The 22,170-nt window shown below is 37.5% G+C and overlaps 1 protein-coding gene across 5 annotated transcripts in view; it reads left to right on the forward strand.

The window, feature by feature from the left end:
- Positions 1-22,170, forward strand: part of zmp:0000001168 (signal-induced proliferation-associated 1-like protein 2) — a 262,196-nt gene that overhangs the window by 9,869 nt on the left and 230,157 nt on the right. For 4 of the 5 annotated variants that reach the window (XR_007828080.1, XM_051114678.1, XM_051114680.1 and 1 more), the window contains exons 3-6: positions 13,400-15,035; positions 17,957-18,081; positions 18,658-18,846; positions 21,164-21,338. Coding sequence is in view for 4 of the 5 variants with exons in the window: in XM_051114678.1 (XP_050970635.1) it covers positions 13,910-15,035; positions 17,957-18,081; positions 18,658-18,846; positions 21,164-21,338 (1,615 nt within the window). In the remaining variant the exon portion in view is untranslated. Of the gene's footprint in view, positions 1-7,670; positions 7,866-13,399; positions 15,036-17,956; positions 18,082-18,657; positions 18,847-21,163; positions 21,339-22,170 lie in introns of those variants that run through there. The other variant, XM_051114679.1, reaches the window with a different exon arrangement.

Here is a 22,170-nt window from a genome sequence, read left to right on the forward strand (position 1 = left end):
ATTACTTTTTAAATCTGGGCTGGGCTTGCTTGTTTGTTTTTAATATAAAAAAGTTCTGTTTTTGGCAAATGCAAATGCCCTTTCACACCAAAAGTGAAATGAATATGCCTCATGCTGCAGGAAATGTAAATTCATGTCTGTACAGTAGAGGGTGCAGCTCAAACAAACCTTTCAGTTGTGCTGCCATTCTGGATTGCATGAAGAATAGGACGCAAGAGAAGACGGTTCAACATTCTTCAGCAATAATAAAGAAACACAAATGTTATGTTTATCTAAAGTCATTTTTGCTTTTGCTTGAACTGGATCATCGAGGGTCAGCAGTAAAGACATTGGTTAAAAAAAGGTGATTAAATACGTAAAATATTTGTAATATTTAACACTTAATTAATGCAGGGTTGCATCATATTCTGAGTCAATAAATGTAAAAACAAAGTAACAGGCATTACTTATTTGAAAGAGTAAATCAGATATGTTCTTGTAAATTAATATTGTAATGTGTTACTTTACTAGCTACTCGTGTAATGCATTACACCCAACACTGATAACATTAATCTCTGTGGGCCCTATCATACACCCAGTGCAATACGCGCCAGGTGCAATGCAAGTGTTTTATGCCAGTTTCAGCCCAACATAGTTATCATTTTCACGTCCTGCGGTACGTTGTTTAAATAGTAAATACATTTTCGCCCATTTGTGCGCCCATGGGCGTGTTGGTCTGAAAACGACGTGTGTTCAAGCGCATTGTTGGCGCGTTGCTATTTTGAGACAACTGAAATAGACTACGCCATTGACCGACTAAAACCTGGTCTAAAGTCAATAGTGCAGTATTTTTTTATTTATTTAAAGGATGCGTTAGTAATATGCGCCTACAGGCGGGTGCACAACGTGCATTCACTCTGCTTATTACACACAAAGGAATGCACAGTTGCACACAAACATGGCAGATATTAAAAATAAAAGGATTACAATGTGAAAGATTATTACTGTGTGTTATTGTCAGGGGGCTTTTAACCTCGTGCACGAGCAGATGCGTTTCCTCTCTAGAGAAGCGTTCAGTAATTGCTCTTGCAAATTTCGCCATGCAATAGCGAATCTGCCATGGCGCAAACACAACTGGCTCTTAAAGGGAATGAGAGATGAGACTCTGATTGATTTTTCACGTTATGCCCAAAACACACCCATAGCTCATTAAGAGGATAGGTACAACGCTTTTGGACTATGCGCCAGGAGCGCCAACCATTTTTCCCATCATTAAACTAGCAAAAGTGGGTTCGGACACACCCAAAGTGCACTTGCGTTGTGCATTTTAGACCATGCACTTAGATCATTAAAATAGGGCCCCATGTTTCTTAAGTACACTTTTAAACAGTGAACTTTCCAGTATATGAAATTAAAAGTTTTATTTAAAGTGCATTTTAACTAATTATGGTTAAATAATCGTAATCTTTCATTGTGTTTTATAGAAGTACACTTACTTTGATTTGTTGGGTAACATACTAATGTATATGTAAAGTACTTGATTATCATCCATCAACTTGATTAACAACTGTAGTGCTATTCAGTTTTACATTTTAAAGTTATTTTGGTAGCACTTTATTTTATAGGCCTGTTCCTCAAGCGCATACTATGCATATATTATAGTAATTGCAATAACTGGGTACCAACTCTAAACCTAACCCTACCCCATGTAGTTACCTTATATTACCAGAACTTTCTTAGGTAGGTACACTGTAAGTACAGTACATGTAAGTGCATGTATTATAAAATAAAGTGCAACCGTTATTTTCTTTCAAATGTATTAAATTGCTACTTCACCGGTGGTGCGAGGACCCTATTGGAATTTCTCAGATTCTTCTTCTTCTCCTCCACAGTGAATTGCATTTTTGAGAGCCTAAACATGCTCAAAAAACTTATGAAACTGCACACATATCAGATGTAAATTTTCACCACTTTTGGCATGAGTTTCAGGAGTGGGTGTGTCAAAATGGCTTGATAGCGCCACCTATACATTTTTAACAAAATGCCCCTCGAGCTATGTTTCACATACATGTATGAAATTTGGCAGACACATGTAACACACCAATACCTACAAAAAAGTCCCCTGGTATGAAGTCCGAAACCCAACAGGAAGTCTGTTATTTTTAATTTTCTTGGCAAGTTTTGTGCCATTTTCCAATTTTCAGGCGTCGTACTTTAACAAACTCCTCCTAGAGATTTAAACAGATTGACACCAAATTTGGTCAGTGCAATCTAAAGCCCTTTGTGACGCTAAGTTGCGAAGATCTTGACCTTTCGTTGAACTGTGTTCATGGCGGCCTAACAAACTTCGATGTTTCACCATGAAACAGGAAGTTGTTATAATCCCGGCATACGATGTTCAATCTGCACCAAAATTCACATGTTCAGTAAGAGTCCTGTCCTGAACACATATTCAGTTTTAGCTACAGCACCACCTGCTGGCAACAGGAAGTGGCATGTTTTTAGCTCTACTGAGCTCCTCATAGAGATTTAATGACATCAGCATTATATTTGGTCAGTCTAAAGGCCTTTGCAGTGTTAAGTTGTAAAGATCTTGAGTTTTCGTTAAAGGGCGTGTCCGTGGCGACCACTGTTTCGCCATGGGAATAGAAGGTGCTGTAGCTCAGTCATACAATGTCCAATCTGCCCCAAACTTCACATGTTCGATAAGAATCTAGGCCTGAACACATCTGAAGTCCAAAATTCTGTTATAATCAACAGGATAAACAACAGGAAATTACTTGTTTTACATTAATTTAAAGATGCAATGTCCAATCTGCACCAAACTTCACATTTTATAAAAGTGCTTGCCCAAAGACATCTACATGCCAATATCCAGTTATAGTCGTAGCACCACCATCTGGAACAGGAAGTTTGGCACATATAAATGACTGACATATTCCTTCTATAGTTATCACTTTAAATGCATACTGCCCACCGTTCACGGTTTTCCTAAAGCCACCGGGTGGTGGTAGGCCCAGGCCCATTCAGCACTGCTTGCAGCTTTAAGTACAAATGTATTTCAAAACTTGACATACAAGCTTTAATAGAAATTACATTAAAGTATATTTTAGCTCATCATAAATGCTTGTCGATATATTCAGCAGTACAATTTAAGCCCATTTCAATGACAGAAGTAATTATGAAATTACATGTAAATATGTACTTAAAGAAGAACTCCACTTCCAGAACAACAATTTACAAATAATTTACTCACCCCTTTGTCATCCAAGATGTTCATGTCTTTCTGTCTTCAGAAAGAGGTGAACTAGTTCCAGTACAGAACCTAATAGGATGTTGCACATGTGCGACTGAACGAATCACTCCCCAAGACGACTCGTTCTTCCCAAGTCACATTGAAGATTCCTTCAAAATGAAAGAATCGTTGAAGAATGACCCATTACTATTTCGTAGCATCGTGGATGTGCATCCCAGAGCCTGTGCTACATGAGCTTTTGTGCTTAGAAAGTATACACGTTTATTTTTCAGAAAATAAATGACCAATCGTTTTGCTAGATAAGACCCTAGATAAGATTAGAGCCCTTTGAAGATGCATTTAAACTGCATTTTGAAAGTTCAAAATCGGGGCACCAATGAAGTCCATTATATGGAGAAAAATACATAATTTCTTTACGACTGCAGACAGAAAGACATGAACATCTTGGATGACAAGGGGGTGAGTAAATTATCTGTAAATTGTTGTTCTGGAAGTGGAGTTCTCCTTTAAGTCCTACTTAAGTGGGCCAGAAAACACAGACGTACTGCATTTCATATAAATGTAAACATTATACATTTTAATTGAATTGCAGTTAACTTGCATTTAAGTGTCTGAAAACATTAAATTCAGTTCACACTTAAGTATATTCTATTATTTTCAGAATTTTCATAAAGAAAATTATTATTCCATAAACGGGCTACAAATGTGTTAATACTCAGGGTTTTGTGATGTTTTAAGTGGTGAAATTATACTCTTTTGACATTTTTGGCTAAGCGTAGAAGTGAAATTATCATCCACCAAAAGCGCTGCCTGTAAATATTGATTTTATTTAACTCACTACTGTATGAGTTGTTTATAAATATCAATATGTGCTAAATAATTCACAGACCCTTTTCAGTATGATATCAACTTGCAGTGACAGACTGACATGACGTTATGCTGGAGGAAGTAAAACACGATAAGAAGAACCAAGAATATTTGAACGCTTAAACAGAATAATTCATGTAAATTTGTGAGTTCAGTTATTCTTTAGTCTTGTGGAAGATCCCTATTATTACGGGAACTGTGTTCTAGATATCAGAGACGCCCGCATAAACTAAATCCAGTCCCTAATGATCACAGGAGATTTATTTGAGACATGTATGATAACTGCAGTCTGTCTTGGTTGACCACTTGTGATTGTATCACACAAGACTTGTTAATAGAGTAAACAGGGCCTTAGTCTAGCATTAGCTGTAGTAACCAATTACCTAAATTCTTTTATTTCCTACTTACTATATATCCTAAATAGCTCAATAGTTGTATACTAGAATTTAAACTACTTAATTTAGTCTTTTCTAAATCTGCATTTTTTGTATTCGACCTACAAAATATATACACATACATTGTTCAAATTTTATTAACAAAAATTAGGAAAAATAACTAGCTTTATATGAGAGCTTATGTTCAAATTACTTATGAAACGTGAGTGTGGAGGAAACAAAGTAGAGAGAAATTACTCACTGAACTAAACGGAAGTTCACCTTGTTCTATCAGCCCGTGCAGGATGGCATGACAGTTTCATCCTCCCAGCATACATAAAGGTCAGCCGGCATCACATCATTTCCTGTCAAACAGGAAGCAGACCCTATAATAATGGTGACGGTCAGAGTCAGACAAGAAACATAGGATACGGTTTCTCTGAAACAAAACTACATTCTCCTTTACTCTGCCAACTGCTGTTTAATCTAAGTATTATTTATATAATGTATAATAAAGTACATAATAAAGTATATGTGCTCCCATTTAGTGCATCAGAATTCAACAAGGTCAATATTCAAGCCCTCATGACTGAAAGCTTTTTAAGCCTTTTCACTGTTTAATCCCTCACTGCATACAGGGAATTTAAAACTGTAAGAAACACTGGGCATCATAGCAAGCCGGGTATCATAGCAACTTGAGTGTTTTGCATAGGCCCCAATGGGTCATTGCAATTTTCAAAATCATAACTCTTTTGCTGAAATATGGATATGTGAAATACAAGGGGGAAAACAGTGACTGCATACAAATTTGTGAGGACATGGAGAACAAAAATGCATAATAAACCTACACTACACATTATGAGCTGTTTGATAACGTAGTCAAGGCAAAGGCTCATGATACCAATTACGATTCTTCTACATGGCCTTGTAGATGATCCTGTATAATTCACTCTACTCCTTTAATCAAATATTGATACTTGCCATTGTGATTTTACAACTTCATGTGCATTTACTACTTCAGTTAACTCAGTAGAGCAGGTGTGATTGAGTGGAGGTGGGGCTTATTAGCATATTCATGAGTCTGTGTATACTAAATGAGGTCAGGGTAACATTCAAGCCATTTTAAGGCATGAAGAAATTGTCTGTACCGAAAAAAAAAACATTTAAATATTTCATTTTGATTATCAAAAGTGTGTATAATTAGAGGGGCTTTAAGGTCTGTTAACAAATTAGTTCGCAGGAAAGTATCAGGCATTATGGTTTTTAGATGAATGCATACAAAAATAGTTTTTGCATTAAAGGTCAGGTTAACCAAATCCACCTTTTGGCAGTAATATTAAATACATGTATTATCCTGTAATGCTGATTTAAGTTTGCGCTTGTGTATTTGCCAGTGAATAAATTATGTTAAGTGCCACTTAATGTTTTGACCCTGCAACATGAGTGGTAGTTGTTTCATCTTAAATCTGACAATTAAGTCTATTAATCTTTGTTTCCTGTATAGAAACATGCAAATGTTCGCATTTTAGTTCCCAATAAGCAATGATCTATATGTAGACTCTTAATTACAGGACAATAATAATGTTCAATGCTGTTTATTCATAAAAATGTCAGCTAAACAATATTAAATAGCCAGATTCAATTTTATTATAAATTTATTATAAATTAGCTTTCCATTAATGTATGGTTTGTTAGGATAGGACAATATCTGGCCAAGATACAACTATTTGAATATCTGGAATCTGAGGGTGCAAAAAAAATCCAAATATTAAGAAAATCGCCTTTAAAGTTGTCCAAATGAAGTTCTTAGCAATGCATATTACTAATCAAAAATTAAGTTCTGATATAGCATATTAACGGTAGGAAATTTACAAAAAAGGAACATGATCTTTACGTAATATCCTAATGATTTTTGGCATAAAAGAAAAATCAATAATTGAATTTGTTTTAATGTATTTTTGGCTATTGATACAAATATACTTGTGCTATTTCAGACTGGTTTTGTGGTCCAGGGTCACATATAATATATGTTCTTGATAGACGCTCGAAGAAATATAACATTACTACATAATTTAAAACAACTTTTATGCATCTATAAAAAGTTTAAGTAGTCTAGCCGGGGTTGTGGGTAACATGGAAAAAGTTTTAACATATTTGCATCTATTTTCAGCTACCAATTAATCATGCATGAACTCGCAACATTTAAAAACACATTAGCAGGTGATGCACCTGAAACTGAAAACAGGTAAGAGAAAGCAGAGAGGCTGCAGGATAACCATATTGACACTATGAAATTTTTATGATGTTTGATAATGCATCCTAAATGATTTATGTAGTGTAAATATAAATGACAAAAAGACTTGCGGTGGTGTCCACTGAAAGTTTAAAATGCAAGGCACATAATGAGACATCAAAAATATATTTTCTGAAAAACACTGTGGTTTTATCAACATCCAAATGCAGTCACAAAAATTGACAAGGCCCAAAACAAATGCATTTGCTGAGGGCTCAATCATTACCAGAGGACATGAATGGGTTAACAAAAGCTTTGTGCAAATATATGAAAATCTGAAATGATAACAGCAACAAAAAGCTGTACTAGATTTTAATTAAATGTCAGAAAATTGGAAGTGAAACTGAAACTTGAGTCGGTGGACTGAGAATGGGGTCTCAGTAATTTCCCATATGAGAAAGAGGAAACAGACAGTGCGCAAATAACCAAACGTGTCAAATGCACAACATAATTACGACGAAATGTACTACAGATTCTGTTGAATCTCTGTCTGGATTGTTTTAACTGCTGTTGACAAGTGCATTCCTCATATATAAGCCAATCTTGGCGATTCAATTAGATGTGCAGTTGCCCACCAATGTAACGAATTATTCATTTCGAGCAACATTTCGGCCTTTACAATGAGTGAAAAGCACCAATTCTGGCATTGGATTCTGCTGCATTTGCTCAGTGCGCATATTTTGCCCCCAAATCTGCACTAAGCAGAAAACCCGTCTCTTTCAAGAGAGGAGAGTGTGAAATAAGATCAGGACACTCGCTGAACCGGGTGTGTGTGTGTGTGTGTGTGAGTGAGTGAGAGAGAGAGAGAGAGAGAGAGAGAGAAAGAGAGAGGGAGATGAAACCGTCAAATCCTCGTCGTTCACCTTTAAAATACATCACCGCAGTGCTCGCGTATTGGAGCTTGACTGGAGTGCGCATCGGAAGGGCTCGCTGCACCACTGCACCTGTTCCCGAGGTTGCAAATCACAGGAAGTCGCTGTGCAAAAACGACATATTCGTCGAGCTTACGGTTTAGCCCTAAAGACAAGAATTACCCGAGGTGGGGAAAAGGAGAGCGGAAGAGACCAGACAGCTGTCAGACATCGCTTTGTTGTCGGTGAGTTTCATTCGAGAACGCCGTTTTTAATGCGAGTGACACCGAATGCCTCTGATGCAATCGGCTTGGAGACAGTAGCGGCGTCCTGTAAGTGAGAAAGGATGTGCTCGTTCGCTTCTTTGTTCGTTCGGTTACTTCGTCCTGTTCCGGTTGGCATTGCTGAAATGTAGCAGGCAATGATTCATATCGTCGTCTATTCTGTGCGAGCTGCCTTTGTTGCTATAATGCTCATAAACGCTCGTTTTATCGTAAAGAGATTTGTTTAAGCGTTGATGAGTCGGAGGCAGGCAGATTATTACGGCATCCACACTGCTCTTATTGCACTGCCCTCTTTTTCGCGACATTTGGATGCAATTTAGTGCATGGATGCTCATACGACAGAAAAGGCACATCAGCACAAAAACGATGCGGAGAAAGACATGATCTACTCAGGGCGGTTCTGGGGTCAGTGGATATTCGGCTTTAGCCCAGACATCTGTGGATGCGTGTGGAGCCATTCATTGATTAAATGTTGGAAACATGAGATGGCCTGTAATGTTGAAAGTTTTAATGAAATACATCCAAATTTTAAACATTACTGCCTGGTTCAGATATTAAAAAAGACTAATCTTTAACTAAATAATCTCAGAATTGTGAGGGAGAACAGATTTGTGCATTTACCAAACTTTTGAAGCTTGAATAATGATTTTTGCAAAGATGCTGCATTCATGTCAAATATTCGAATTTTTTAATAAATTTTAGGTGCTTTTCACATTTGACCAAACGCCAACACATTCTTTTAGTGTGTTCAGTGGCAAGCCAATTTATCCTAAAGCTTCTAACGTCATAAATCAGCTCTGACTAGTGCAAATTAAGATATTTCTAATGCAGTTTTGACTAGGGATGCTCCGTTTTATCATAGGCATGTGTTTTTATTTATAAATATTGTTTAGTTTGAATGTTAGTGATATAAAAAGCATTCCTTGTATCAGAGAATTCAGTTATTGCAATCTTTTTTGTCTCAGTTGACTTCCCTTTTTTGATTTTAGAGATCTACAGTTGAGATCTACAGTTGAAGTCTATTTCAAGAGCTGTCTAATGATATTAAAACTAAAAAATGGTTTTCAGGTTATTCTTGATTTACTTAACTCGTATATATCTGTAATTCAATATGACTAGTCAAAATTAGACTGTAATTCTGTTCTAATCTGTAATTACAAGTAGTCATTAAATTTTGGCTAGTCGGAATGACATTTATACCCGTCAATTTAAAGTGACAGATATCTGAAATTATTACATTTGGTAAGAACTAGTAATTTTAAGATCTTTACAAGGTTGAAATAGCATTGCAGATATCATCAAATTCATTATTACTAGTAAAAATGTAATTAAAGACTTCTATGGTAATTCTTACTAGTCAGAATTGCATCTTACAGCTTTCTATTCACAAGCAACTCATTATGCTAATTGTGTCTCATGAATATTTATTGAGGCTTTTATAAAAAGCCAGGCGGGAAAGTGGGCAGTGGACGAGGCCAAGAATGAGTTAAAGCAGTTGCGGAGCATTAACATTGATTTTGAAAGAGTTCTCTGTATCTTCAGGAGTCAGCTCAAAGTATGGACTGTACTATAGTATTTTGTGTTACACTGAAGATGGAAGGATAGAGGAATGTTGAATATGTTGGCTAAATGCCAGTATCCATAAATGACAATGTCTACTTTCAGCAAGATTTGAAAAGAGAAAGAGATGTGTAAACAGTTTGTTTTGCAGTTGATGAGGAGTAAAGATTTGATTGCAGAGCTTTAAAAATGGTTAAAATACCATTTTTTTCTGATCAAAAGTCATCATGTCATGATTGAGATAAAAAAAACATCACTACTAAAATGTACATTTGTGTCTGCAATTTAATTCAAGAGCTCTATAGTTGCAGTTTTTGCAATGAAGTGCTGTGTCAGAGTACTATTTGTAGCTTAATAAGAGAGCTTTTCATAGACTTTTTACTAATCAGTTGTAAAGCTCATGATTTTGTTATTTGTCAAAATTAAAGGGGTCATCGGATGCAAACTTCATTTTTTCCTGTTGTTTGAACATTAATGTGTGTTAGCAGTGTATGTACAAATCTACCCTATAATGATAAAAATCCATGCAGTGGTTTTTAATTAATCTGTAAAAATAATATCCCCTTTTTCAAATTGAGCTGTTCTCAGATGCCTGTCGGTGTGCCGTCACACCCACAGAGGCCGCTCCCACGATAGTTGATTGACATGAGCTCTTACCTCAGACTAGCTGTCACAGTCCAGTAACTTTCCTTGTTTCGATGCCGAAGCAGGGATGTAAGTTAGACAAGAATATCTCCGATTGAGGTGTTGCTGGATGTAATAATGAACATGTGTGAATGTGAATGGAATGCACCTCCCGATCTACATATATCCGTCTATGTTCACGCGAACCATTCATGATCCAGCTTCACTTACAGCAGAAGTGTGTATAAGCGTTTTTTTAAGAATCTTTGCGATCGCCTTTCCTTATAACATGGTAGTTAGGAAGTTTAGCGGCTAAATGCGGCTAAAGTAAAAAAGACCGTCATTCCACAGCGAGAAGAGAGGGGCGGGGTGAGCAGAGCTCATTTGCATTTAAAGGAACAACCCCTTAGAATGAGATGATTTTTGCAGAGCTCATTTTGACAAGGTAAAAAGGGTGTTGTTTTACAAAACCATCAACTTGTGGAAAATGGGCATCCGATGACCCCTTTAAATTACAGCAAAAAACACTGGAAACATTTAAATACAAAACTGCCTGCCATATTTTAAGTTGTTGAGATTTAATGAGATTTAATTGTGTTGCAGAATAAACTACATGCACAAAACTTTGTGTGACACTACATCTCATACCTTGAAACTCTTAATGATGATTATGTATTAAAATAAACATTATCAGGCATGTGTCTGTAATGTTAATCTTTCTCTCCCTCCTTTCCCCAACAAACTAGAAATCAGAGATAGAGATCCTGAAAGAGGGTGTGTGCAGGAGGGAATAGTAAGGCAAAAATCATGCAACCTGGACTTAAAAAACTTGCCGAACAATGTTACATATTTTATGAGTACTTTCCGATGTATTGGCAAAGTTTGCAGGAAGCCCCCTCCTCCTGTGAGCAGAGCAGCTATTGTGCAGGTCAGCTGGGTGGATGTGGTCTGATGTACGCCATAGTCTCTATGCTATTTTTGACTGAAAGGAAGTGTATAAAAATGAAAACCGCTCTACCTTAGCAACGGCATCATGTTTGCGCAGGCGTTTAAATAGACCTGTGATTCCCCCCTCTACTGCAAGTAAAATGTGCATTATTTGTTAGATACATGTGTTTGTGTCAGGTATTACATGCCCGATTACACAGCCACATGTACAGTATGTAAATAACAATTTTTATGTTTCTTGCAAATAACATTTCTAACAAGTTCTCACATGGTTTTTGTTGCTGCCATTGTTCTTAATGTGAACAGTCCCTGGTTCAAAACCAGTCAGTGTGTGAAAGTTACAATTGGGGCACGTTTGGTTACATTTTATTTTGGTGGTTCGCTAGAATAGACAGCTGCATTAGAGATACTTAATCTTTTTGATAAGTGGTCAGACGGCGCAACCAGCTATGTGTGTGCATGTGGCTAATAAGTCAGCATGTTTTGTGTATCTCTGTGTGAATGAATGGGACACACGTCATGCTTGTGGTGTTTTCAGTGTCTGCGTCTCAATATATGAGAACATAAACACTAATCTCCAGAGCTGCTCTGAGAGTCACTTTGCAAGCTTTTCACTGTCTTCTGAGAAAACTACCATCAAATGCACACTGAAAATCAGATGTTCATGACAATGAAGTTTGGTTTAACTTGAAGAAATTATGACAGATATTACTTTTGTATACTAAAATGAACTTCCTAGAGTAATAAAAATGTTATTATTATATTAAAGGAATATCATAAAACCAAGGCATTTTTAATCTTTGTTTTAATTTATACACTTATGTTATGCAGCAACTTATTTGATAATAAAAATAATAAAATGCAGTGTTTTGTTATAAATTGTTATATTTTCATTAGACATAATTTTTTGATGGTAAATTTGTATTATGCATAAAACACAGAATTCAGAAAAAAATAAAATGTAAAACATCATTTAGTGGAAAATAAAATGGATTTCATGGGGCCCTAAATTAAAAGTTTATTCTGTGTAGTTTTTTTCTATTCATTTTCAAGGTTTAACAAACTGTAGCCTTACGTATACAGAAGTCAACATTTGAAGTGAATCAAAACTTTTTCATCAAAACCAAAACAATACCCGTTTTTCTCTTAGGACAATTTTGATGAACTTTTCTGATCCACTTCAAATGTTGACTACTGTATATATATATTAGATATTTTGCTGGAAATTAAGTTGTCAGTGTAGTACAACTTCAGAAGTCCAATACCAAAGAAGACATTTCTGATAACAAAGCAAAAATGTGCAATTGCTAATTATTTTAATCTTTTATTAATGACAAGTAAAAAGTAAACATCTAATAATAAAATTAAAGCAAAACATGCAAATCATAAGGGTGAATTTTTTAAAATTCAGATTTATACATTATCTGAAAGCTGAATAAATAAGCTTTCCATTAATATATGGTTTGTTAGGATAGGACAATATTTGGCCAGTATCTGAGTGCAAAAAAAAATCAAAATATTGAGAAAATCACCTTTAAAGTTGTCCAAATTAAGTTCTTAGCAATGCATATTCTTATTTTGATATATTTACAGTAGGAAATTTACAAAATATCTTAATGGAACATGATTTTTACTCAATGTACTAATGATTTTTGGCATAAAAGAAGAATCAACAATTTTGACTCATACAATGTGTTTTTTCCTGTTGCTACAAATATACCTGTGCTACTTGAGACTGGTTTTGTGGTCCAGGGTCACATTTGTTGTTTGGCGTGTAGGTTTATATTACCAAGACATTATCAACTCTGCCAATGCTCGTCAAGACAAGTATTTTAACCAAATTTTGAAGTGTATTTGATAATTTACTTATGTATCCACATTACCGCAAGCGCTCTTCACAAAATATCTGTGCACAGAGATTATTGCATTAAGCTTAAATGGATCATTGAATGTGTAGCACGTTTGCCTCTCATGGTACTCTTTGTGCTTTATTAGTTGGAAAAAGAGGTTACTCATATTTCCATCTTCAGTGTGTTACACAGTATGCAGATTGTAGTTTTCTGCTTAGTTTCAGATTGTTAAACCTTGTCCATGTGACAAAAGTCTGACCACTTTTAATATAAGATTTAAGTGATTGTTTAAAGTCAATCAACAAACCACTCTCATATAAAGAACTTTAAGCGGTCGTTCTCACTAATAGCCCTGCAGATCGATGCAAAGTACAGTAGAGTACAGTAAGTGGTGCAGCAGAGTTTACTACAGCATATAATGCACTGCTATGAGACACAATGTAATTTACAAAAAAATGCAGCGTCTATTATCACATACAAACTAATAATAACTTATGTTTCATTGTGTTTCAGGAATACAGTGGAGGATGCAGCCGTGGTCTCTGAGGGCACAGAGCTTGTGGTCGGCCGTGAACAGAGAGTCACAACGAGGCGTACCTGACTCAGAATAAACCAGCCTGGGAATCCAATTTCAGTCAGTCCACGTACAATCATAGTCATTCTGCTGGATGCTTCCTATAACATTAATGATGGGAGTAATCCTGTATGTTAGAACTTAAGATGTTTACAGAGAGATTGAAATCATCTCTGGAGCCTGCACGGCTGTTATTTTATTCCAAGGCAGAAGGTTGCGCTCAGCCCTTCTGAATATTTTAGTGAATGAGGAACCTATCAAACGGAGATCGGCTGGCAGCGCTGGAGAATTTCAGTGTTCATGGCTAGAACAGAAACATTTGTTTCGGTCACTTGAGTTCCCCAGAAAGTCCCCAAGACTTATTCAAACAGATGCAGTAATTTGGTAGGGAGGCGTAAGAAAAGGGGCAAGGGCAACTGAAAAGTGAGAGCTTCCCACAACTTCAAATCATGCAGTCAGATGATCTCTTCATCCGCAAGTTTCGCAGGCAGAGTCCACGCCCGCCCCTAGCGAGAGTGAACTTTGACTCCAAGCAGGATGGCGGTAGCGTGCGGACACGAGTCGTGGCAGAATGGCCTCCTAGGAGAGAGGGAGAGGGAACAAACAGCGAGAGCGTCACACCCAGCGCAGCTGCGCTGAATCTGAGGACAGTAGGTCGTGGGCACATAATGCAGCGCAGCAACAGTGACGTCACCCTTGGAGATTTGGATTCAGCGGGGCAAGTTGGGAGGAAGTTGCTCCGAGTAGGGGGGGACAAATCGGGGACTGCGGGGCAGGGTGAGTCCCTCCACCGAGAGTACGGCAGCCTGTCCTCGCTAGAAAGACAAACCCAGTCTGTAGATCCCGGTGTGGAAGATCAAGGTGTTCTCAGTCCCAATGCCTTGCGCTTTAAAGATCCGTTCATTCTGCTGGGTCTGCAAGTGGAACTACCTGAGGTGGATGGTGTGTTTCAAGGAAACTGTGCTCCAGCAGCAGACACGTCGAAACCGGCTAAGCCCCCCAAACCAGAGGGGTTAGGTAAAAAGGCCAAACCGTCCTTTCCTCAGACCCTTCAGTTTTCCTGTGACCAAGTCCCAGGTGGTGCTTGGGTGCGCAACTTTGCACACTATGACGTACAGAGCATCCTGTTCGACCTGTCAGAGGCTGCCACCAATCGGGACAGCATTGGACGCAAGAAGAACATCACATCCGGTGCGTCAGCAGCCTCTCAGCTCCGTCCGCTCTCACAATCCACACCTTCCTCAGTTTCTCAGGGCGGAGGGGGCAGCTCAGGAAGCGGCACTAGCTTGGAAGATGCAGAGCAGTCCTTGCTGGATGAAGGAGATGGGAACGATAATGATCTCTTGCTCAGCTGTCCTCACTTTCGGAATGAGATGGGTGGCGAGGAGAGCGTGGGGCTCGGCCTGCCGCGGGCCGGCAGGTGCAGGTGGAGGAGTCTTCAAAGTCCCAACAATGCTGTGTCCGTGCTAGAGGAGCCCAGGGAGAGCCACGTCCAGTCACAGGGGAAAAGTATCTACTTCATAGAGCATGCAGACCTAGGGGCTCGGTACTATCACAAGTATTTCTTCATGAAAGGTGAGGGTGTGTGTGGCGAAGCATGTTTGCTTGTTTGCACTTATCACAAACATATCACATACAAATTTTCAGTGCTGAAAATCATATGTTTGTGGGCACAACAGCTAGTGGGTACTTAAAGGGACATCTTTCCACCTTATTTACCCCTAAAAGGTTCATAGTAGTACCTTAAGGCAAGGGTGCCAATCCTGTTCCTGGAGATCTGTCTTCCTGCAAAGTTCAGCTCCAAACCTGATCAAATCCATCCAAACCAGCTAATTGAGATCTTCTGAAGCACTTGATCATTAAAGATAGGTGTGATGAGGAGGGTTGGAACTGAACTCAGATCTCCAGGAACAGGATCGGGAGCCCTGGGAATCCAACTTGATCCTGGAGGGCAGGTGTTCTGCAGAATTGAGCTCCAACCCTGATTAAACACATCTGAACCAGCTATTCAAGGTCTTACTAGGCATGCAAGTTGGAGCTAAACTTGGCAGGACACCAGCCCTCCAGAACCGAGTTTTTCTTAAGGGGTACTACTACATAAAATATTACTACTCTAAGATACTCATATGCACCTTAAAGGGAACTTAAGGCAGTGGTTCTCAACGCCGGTTCTCAGGACCCACTGCTGTCTTTCTCGTCTAACACATTCAGTTGAGTTCATGTAGCTGTCTCCAAACAAGCTGATGATCTAAATCAAGCATGTTAAATAAGGAAGATCCGTGAAAACATGCAGTGTTATGCATGCCAGGGAAGTAGTTGATCATCTCCCTTTGTAAAGAAACACTACGTGTCTGTGCACTTCTGTGCATGCATTACTAAAGACTGAACATGTAGTATGCATGCGCATGATGTCACTGTTTTCACAGATTCTCATCTTCATAGTTCCTACAGAGATGATAACGGTATAATTTTCAAAAACTTGCACTTTGAAAGCCATTTTCAAAAGTTTGTGTTTTTAGGCCTCCAAAATGCAGTTGTCATGTAAATGAATGGCCAACATGCATAAATAAGTTTTCTGTTTTTAGTTAAAAACAGTGTTGTATATAGGCCAAACTGTGCTACAGTTTTTACATGTATGCGAGGGTCCGCATACCGTGCACATAATGCAAGTTTTGTCATCAGAATAGTATGCGTGTACTTTACACGCATCATCCGATTGTTTTAACCGCACACACTTGACTTGGTTTTGCACTGATCAGTTGTTCCAGAAGGTGGCAATACTGGCCCAGGCCGTTTTGTCATAGTAGAAAACGGAACTGAAGAGACAAAACAACAAAATAGTGGAGACTCCAGTAACAACAGACGATGGCACTGATGAACGTTTGTGTGAGAGGATTATAAGATGGCCGCAACTTTAGTTTAAAAGACTTTGTATCGTTCATAATGTCTGAAGAAAAATAATACAGACACAAAGCTTTCTAGAGCGCTCGTGTCAACTGCCTGCATTCGCGTACACCTCAAGTGGACTATACTTTGAAAGGCTACATATACAATTGTGTGTCTGCATGTAAAAAAAAAAAGATGTATAATTTAGCCTACCCCTTAGTTCAGTTCATGGAGCTCTCTCTACTAAAGAAAGGATGATCTGAATCAGGTGTGTTAAATAAGGAAGACATACAAAATGCGCAAAGCAGTGGGTCAGCAGGACTGCAGTTGAAAACCACTGCCTTATGGGCTCCCACAACATAGAGTATTACTACTCCAAGGTACTTGTTTTGAAAGGTACCTGAAAGGTTCATAGTAGTACCTTAAGGAGTACTTCTCTATATTATATTACTACTCTAAGGTACCAATATGCACCTTTTAAGGGTAGATAAGGTACACAGTAGTCCCTTTAAGCCCCTGTGATAAGTTGTCATACCCCTAAAGGTGTAATATTGCACTTTTTTCCCCTGTCTTTTATTGCTGTAAAGGCCCACTTGCATCAGATGTGGTGCAGAAAATGTTTAGTGAATGACATTCAAATGGTCTGTTAACACAAAATATGTGTTGGGCTTAACAAAATGCAAATTCACCCACAACAGTACAACAGATGGCACAACAGTCACCATTCACATTCAGTGCTGAGTTGCTCAGAAAAGGCTGTCAGTCCATAACATTTTGTTTTAGGCTTGCTATTGTGCTCCGTGGAATATATATATATATATATATATTTCCACTTTTGTCATACACAAGCCAAATGTTAAAACGGTAGACTTTAGTGTCTGCAGCAGTCAGGAAGACTGTCTGTCCAGATGAGCAAGCAGTGCCTTCAGTTAGATGTGACGAGGGGTGCCTGTCAAGTGCCTCTGTCTGGTCTCTTGATATGTGATTGTATTTTGTTATAATTAAAAAGTACCTTTTTTAGGCCGTGTATGCGCTACCGCAGTGCTTTTTTAAACTAGGGGGTGTGAAGAGTACAGATTCAGTACAATTCTGATGACTCATTGTGCACTTCAAAGTATAATCAGATTTCAAACTTCTGAAATGCCATAGTAGGATTGCCAAGGATGCAATTCACAAATATGAATTTCAATCTTTTTAAACTACACATCATTACAGTTGCTAAAAATTATCACTGTACAAACATTTTGAGCTCTGAAATTAAATGTTCACATCTTGATGCTCTGATGCCCAGGCTTCGCAATAATTTTCTATTTTAAAATAGTGTAGAGTTGCATGTGTTGAGAATAAAAAAACACTTTGAAAGCCAAGCACTTAATAGAGGTAGAACACAGTTCAGCCAGCCTATTGACAGTATCATATACTTTGTACAGTGGTTTACCTAAAATTTATACTTGTTCATCTCACTAGTTAGCTGTTAAAGGTTACTCAATCATAGTTCCTCTTTTTCTAATGTTCAGTATTGTGGTGTTTGTTTCTGTTGCTTTACAATTGATTTATTTATAGCATTTTGTATTAACTGTTAAAATCTTAATTTCATGCTTTTATTTCAGACCATCAGAATTTTTTTGGCATGGACGAGCGTTTGGGGCCGGTGGCCGTCAGTTTCCGCAGGGAGGAAAAAGAGGGATCAAGTGGGTCCCAGTACAACTACAGAATCATTTTCAGGACCACTGAAGTAAATACAAGACTCTCTCACACACAGATGTCATTGCAAACACATTTTAAAATCTTTGTTACACATTTATTTACAGGAATTATATCATATTTTTATCATTTAGATTTTTTCCTTGAGGTCCACTTATAATGCTTTTCATGTCTGCTAGAAACAGTGGTCAGAAATAAGGCACTTTTCCACACCCTCCTTGCTTTTGATGTTGTTTGAAATTAATCAGTCCATTTTATTTTCTCTTTTTTCAAGATTTTTTCAAAATTGTAACATTACATTATTAATTACATTAATATATTTTTGAATGCAACACTGCATTACACTGGTAGACAAAATACTGAGAAAAAAAAAAAAAAAGTGTGCACACATGATTTTGTTGAGTATCATATTTGATTAATTAGGCTTTTATGACTCATATCGTATGATAAAAGAGAATAGGAAGGTATCTTGTAAATCAGTCTACATTACATTATCAACCTCAGGAGAAAAAAAATATAAATAATGATTTATATGATATGACCCCTTTAAGTCTACATTATGTCTTTTGCACTCATTAATAAATTGGTCCCTGATGTTTACCTGCAGCTGAAGACTCTGAGAGGTTCAATCCTGGAGGAGTCCGTTCCCTCCGCAGCGCGCCACACCACGCCACGCGGCCTTTCTCCCAAGAGACTGCTGGAGTTTATTTTGCCTGATCTCAACCTGCATTGCCTCAGACTGGCCTCCACGTCCCCTAAAGTCAGAGACACGCTCCTCAAACTGGACGAGCAGGGGGTAAGAGCTGTTATATCAAGCTGTTTTCTGTAGCTCTGCAGAACTGAAAGCTTGTGTTTGCAAGTTACTGAAAGGCTGCTAGAAATAGTGAAGCAACAAACATCTTAACAGTGCCTTATGAAAGTATTCAAACCCCTTCATTTTTTTTTTGCTGAACTGCTTTACATTTTTTTTTTTCCACATTAATCTACACTCCATACACCATAATGACAAAGCACAAAGCAGGTTTGCAACAACGTTGCAAATTTATTAAAAATAAAAACATAAATGATTCCATTGCATAAGTATTCATACCCTTTTCTGGGACACTTGCAGTTTAGTTCAGGAGCATTCATATTGCTTGTAGATGTTACTACACTTCAAGTGGAGTTAACCTGTGGCAAATTCATTTGAATGAGTATGATTTGGAAAGACACTTCTCTTAATAAAACGTCTAACAGCTTAAAATGCATGTCAGAGAAAAAAACCAATCCCTGAGGTCAAAAATACTGCCTGTAGAGCTCAAAGACAGGATTGCATCAAGGCACAGATCTGGGGAAGAGTTCAGAAAAAAATCTGCTGCATTGAAGGTTCACAGAAGCATGTAGCCTCCATTATCCATAATGGAAGAAGTTTGGAACAACTAGGACTCTTCATAGAGCTGGCCTCCTGGCCAAACTGAGCAACTGATAGAGAAAGGCTTTGGTTAGACTAGTGACCGACTAGCTAAAGTCACTCTAGTTGAGCTTCATGATCATATATGCAGATGGAAGAAATTTACAATATAATTTATTTAAGGACAAACATCACTGCAACCCTCCACTAATCTGGTCTTTATGGTGGTGTGGACAAACTCAATCCTCTCCTCAGTGAAGACACACAAACACCCACTTGGAATTTGCAACAAAGCACCTAAAGAACTCACAGATTGTTGGCTGTTTTTCAGTGGCAGGGACTGAGGGACTCGTCAGAGTAGAAGGAAAGCTCAACACAGCAAAATATAGAGATACCCTTAATGAAAACCTAGTCCACAGCATTCAAAACCTCAGACAGGACAGAAGGACAGAACTTCCAACAGGACAATGACCCTAAACACACAGCAGGATTGGCTTATAGACAACTCTGTGAATGTCCTTGAGTCATAGCCTTAGCCTGGGCTTCATCCCAACATCAAACATTTCTGGAGAAACCTAAAAATGTCTGCCGGCCCCCATCCAAGCTGACAGAGCTTGAGAGGTGAAGAGGTCAGGAGAAAGGCAGATAATTGCCAAATGCTGATGTGCAAAGTTTGTTGCATCATACCCAAAAAGACTTGAGGCTGCAAAGGTGCTTCAATTACTTGAATACTTATGCAATGTAGTTATGTCAGTTTTATTTTGTTGTCACAAACTGTGCTTTGCCATTATGGTGTATAGAATGTAGATTGATGTGGAAAAAAGTCATTTCAAGCTGTTCAGTATGGCTGCAACATAACAAAACATGAACAAAATGAAGGGGTATGAATACTTTCGCAAGGCACCATATATATTAATAACATTTCATATATATATATATATATATATATATATATGTGACCCTCGACCACAAAACTGAGAAAATGAAATTGAAATTGAGAATTGTAAATCAATTGAAAGCTGAATAAATAAGCTTTTCATTGATGTAATCTGCGGGTGCAAAAAAATCAAAATATTGAGAAAATTGCCTTTAAAGTTGTCCAAATGAAGTTCTTAGCAATGCATAATACTAATCAAAAATTAAGTTTTGATAAATTTACATTTTACAAAATATCTTAATGGAACATGATCTTTATTTAATTTTCTAATGATTTTTGGCATAAAAGAAAAATCAATAATTTTGACCCATACAATGTATTTTTGGCTATTGCTACAAATATACCCCAGCGACTTAAGGTCCAGGGTCACATATATATATATATATATATATATATATATATATAGTCATGTCATGTGGACTGGCTTGACAAGTGCAGTTCCTCAATGTATTTTGCCTTGCTTCCTATTTTAGTAGTCTAATAAACCTGGTGTTGTGTATTATGATTATAGTTGACTCCATGACGAATTTGCATCTGCTAAATGTACTGATAGATGCATAAATGTAATTCCAATCAGACTGTAACATTAACTGTAAATGTATATACCTATGTATATACATATGTGTATAAGCCTGCTTTTGCGGTTACATTGTACACTTGTGCATGCAATGTGAAACCGGCTTAATGACAAAATGAGGAAGAATGATGTTGTGTGTGTAAAATCAAGTTGGAGAAGTAACTGTAATTTCATCCTTGTTAATGCATTTTTTATGTGTGTGTGTAAAGTTGAATTTCCAGCGTAAGGTGGGCATTATGTACTGCAAAGCAGGACAGAGTACTGAAGAGGACATGTATAACAATGAGAGCGCCGGACCAGTGTTTGACGAGTTTCTGGACCTTCTTGGAGAGCGAGTGCGACTCAAGGGCTGGGAGAAATACAGAGCTCAACTAGACACCAAAAGTGAGACCAAAACTCAAGATGTAGTCAATCTTCATATAACTGCAATATAAAACAAGTATAAACAGTCTGTGGTATTAGTGTTATTGCATGTGCAGTACAGAAGTAGAATGCAATTTTTCTTGTTCCATGAAAAGACAAATTTACATGTCTTTTGTACATTTAGGTGTTTGCCAATACACTACCATTCAAAAGTTTGGAGTCGATAAGGTTTTTTTTTTTAATCAATACTTTAAATTAGCATAGATGCATTTCTGGAAGTCCACTTCCAAAACAAAAATGTACAGATAATGTACTCACCCCCTTGTCATCCAAGATGTTCATGTCTTTCTTCAGTTGTAAAGAAATTGTTTTTGAGGAAAACATTTCAGCATTTTTCTCTATATAGTGACTTCTATGGTTCCCCCGAGTTTGAACTTCCACAATGCAGTTTAAATGCGGTTGTAAACGATCCCAGCCGAGGAAGAAGGGTCTTATCTAGCGAACTTCTCTTTTAAATTGATCAAAAGTGACAGTGAATATTTTTACATTGTCACAAAAAAGCTAAATTCTATTGTTTTGAACATTCTGTTCATCAAAGAATCATGAAAAAATGTGTACAGTTTCCACAAATTTAATTAATATAATTAAATCAATATGTTGAATAATTTCAACATGGATAATCAAAATATATGTTTCTCAAAATCAGGATATTAGAATGATTTCTGAAGGACTGTGTGACACTGAAGAGTAGTGATGCTAAAAATGTTCACGATATTACTGTTTTTACTGTATTTTTGATTTAAATAAATGTAGCCTTGGTGAACATAAAGGACTTCTTTCAGAAGCATTAAAA

Source organism: Labeo rohita, chromosome 7 (genome assembly GCF_022985175.1).
Source record: "Labeo rohita strain BAU-BD-2019 chromosome 7, IGBB_LRoh.1.0, whole genome shotgun sequence".
Classification (NCBI taxonomy): domain Eukaryota; kingdom Metazoa; phylum Chordata; class Actinopteri; order Cypriniformes; family Cyprinidae; genus Labeo; species Labeo rohita.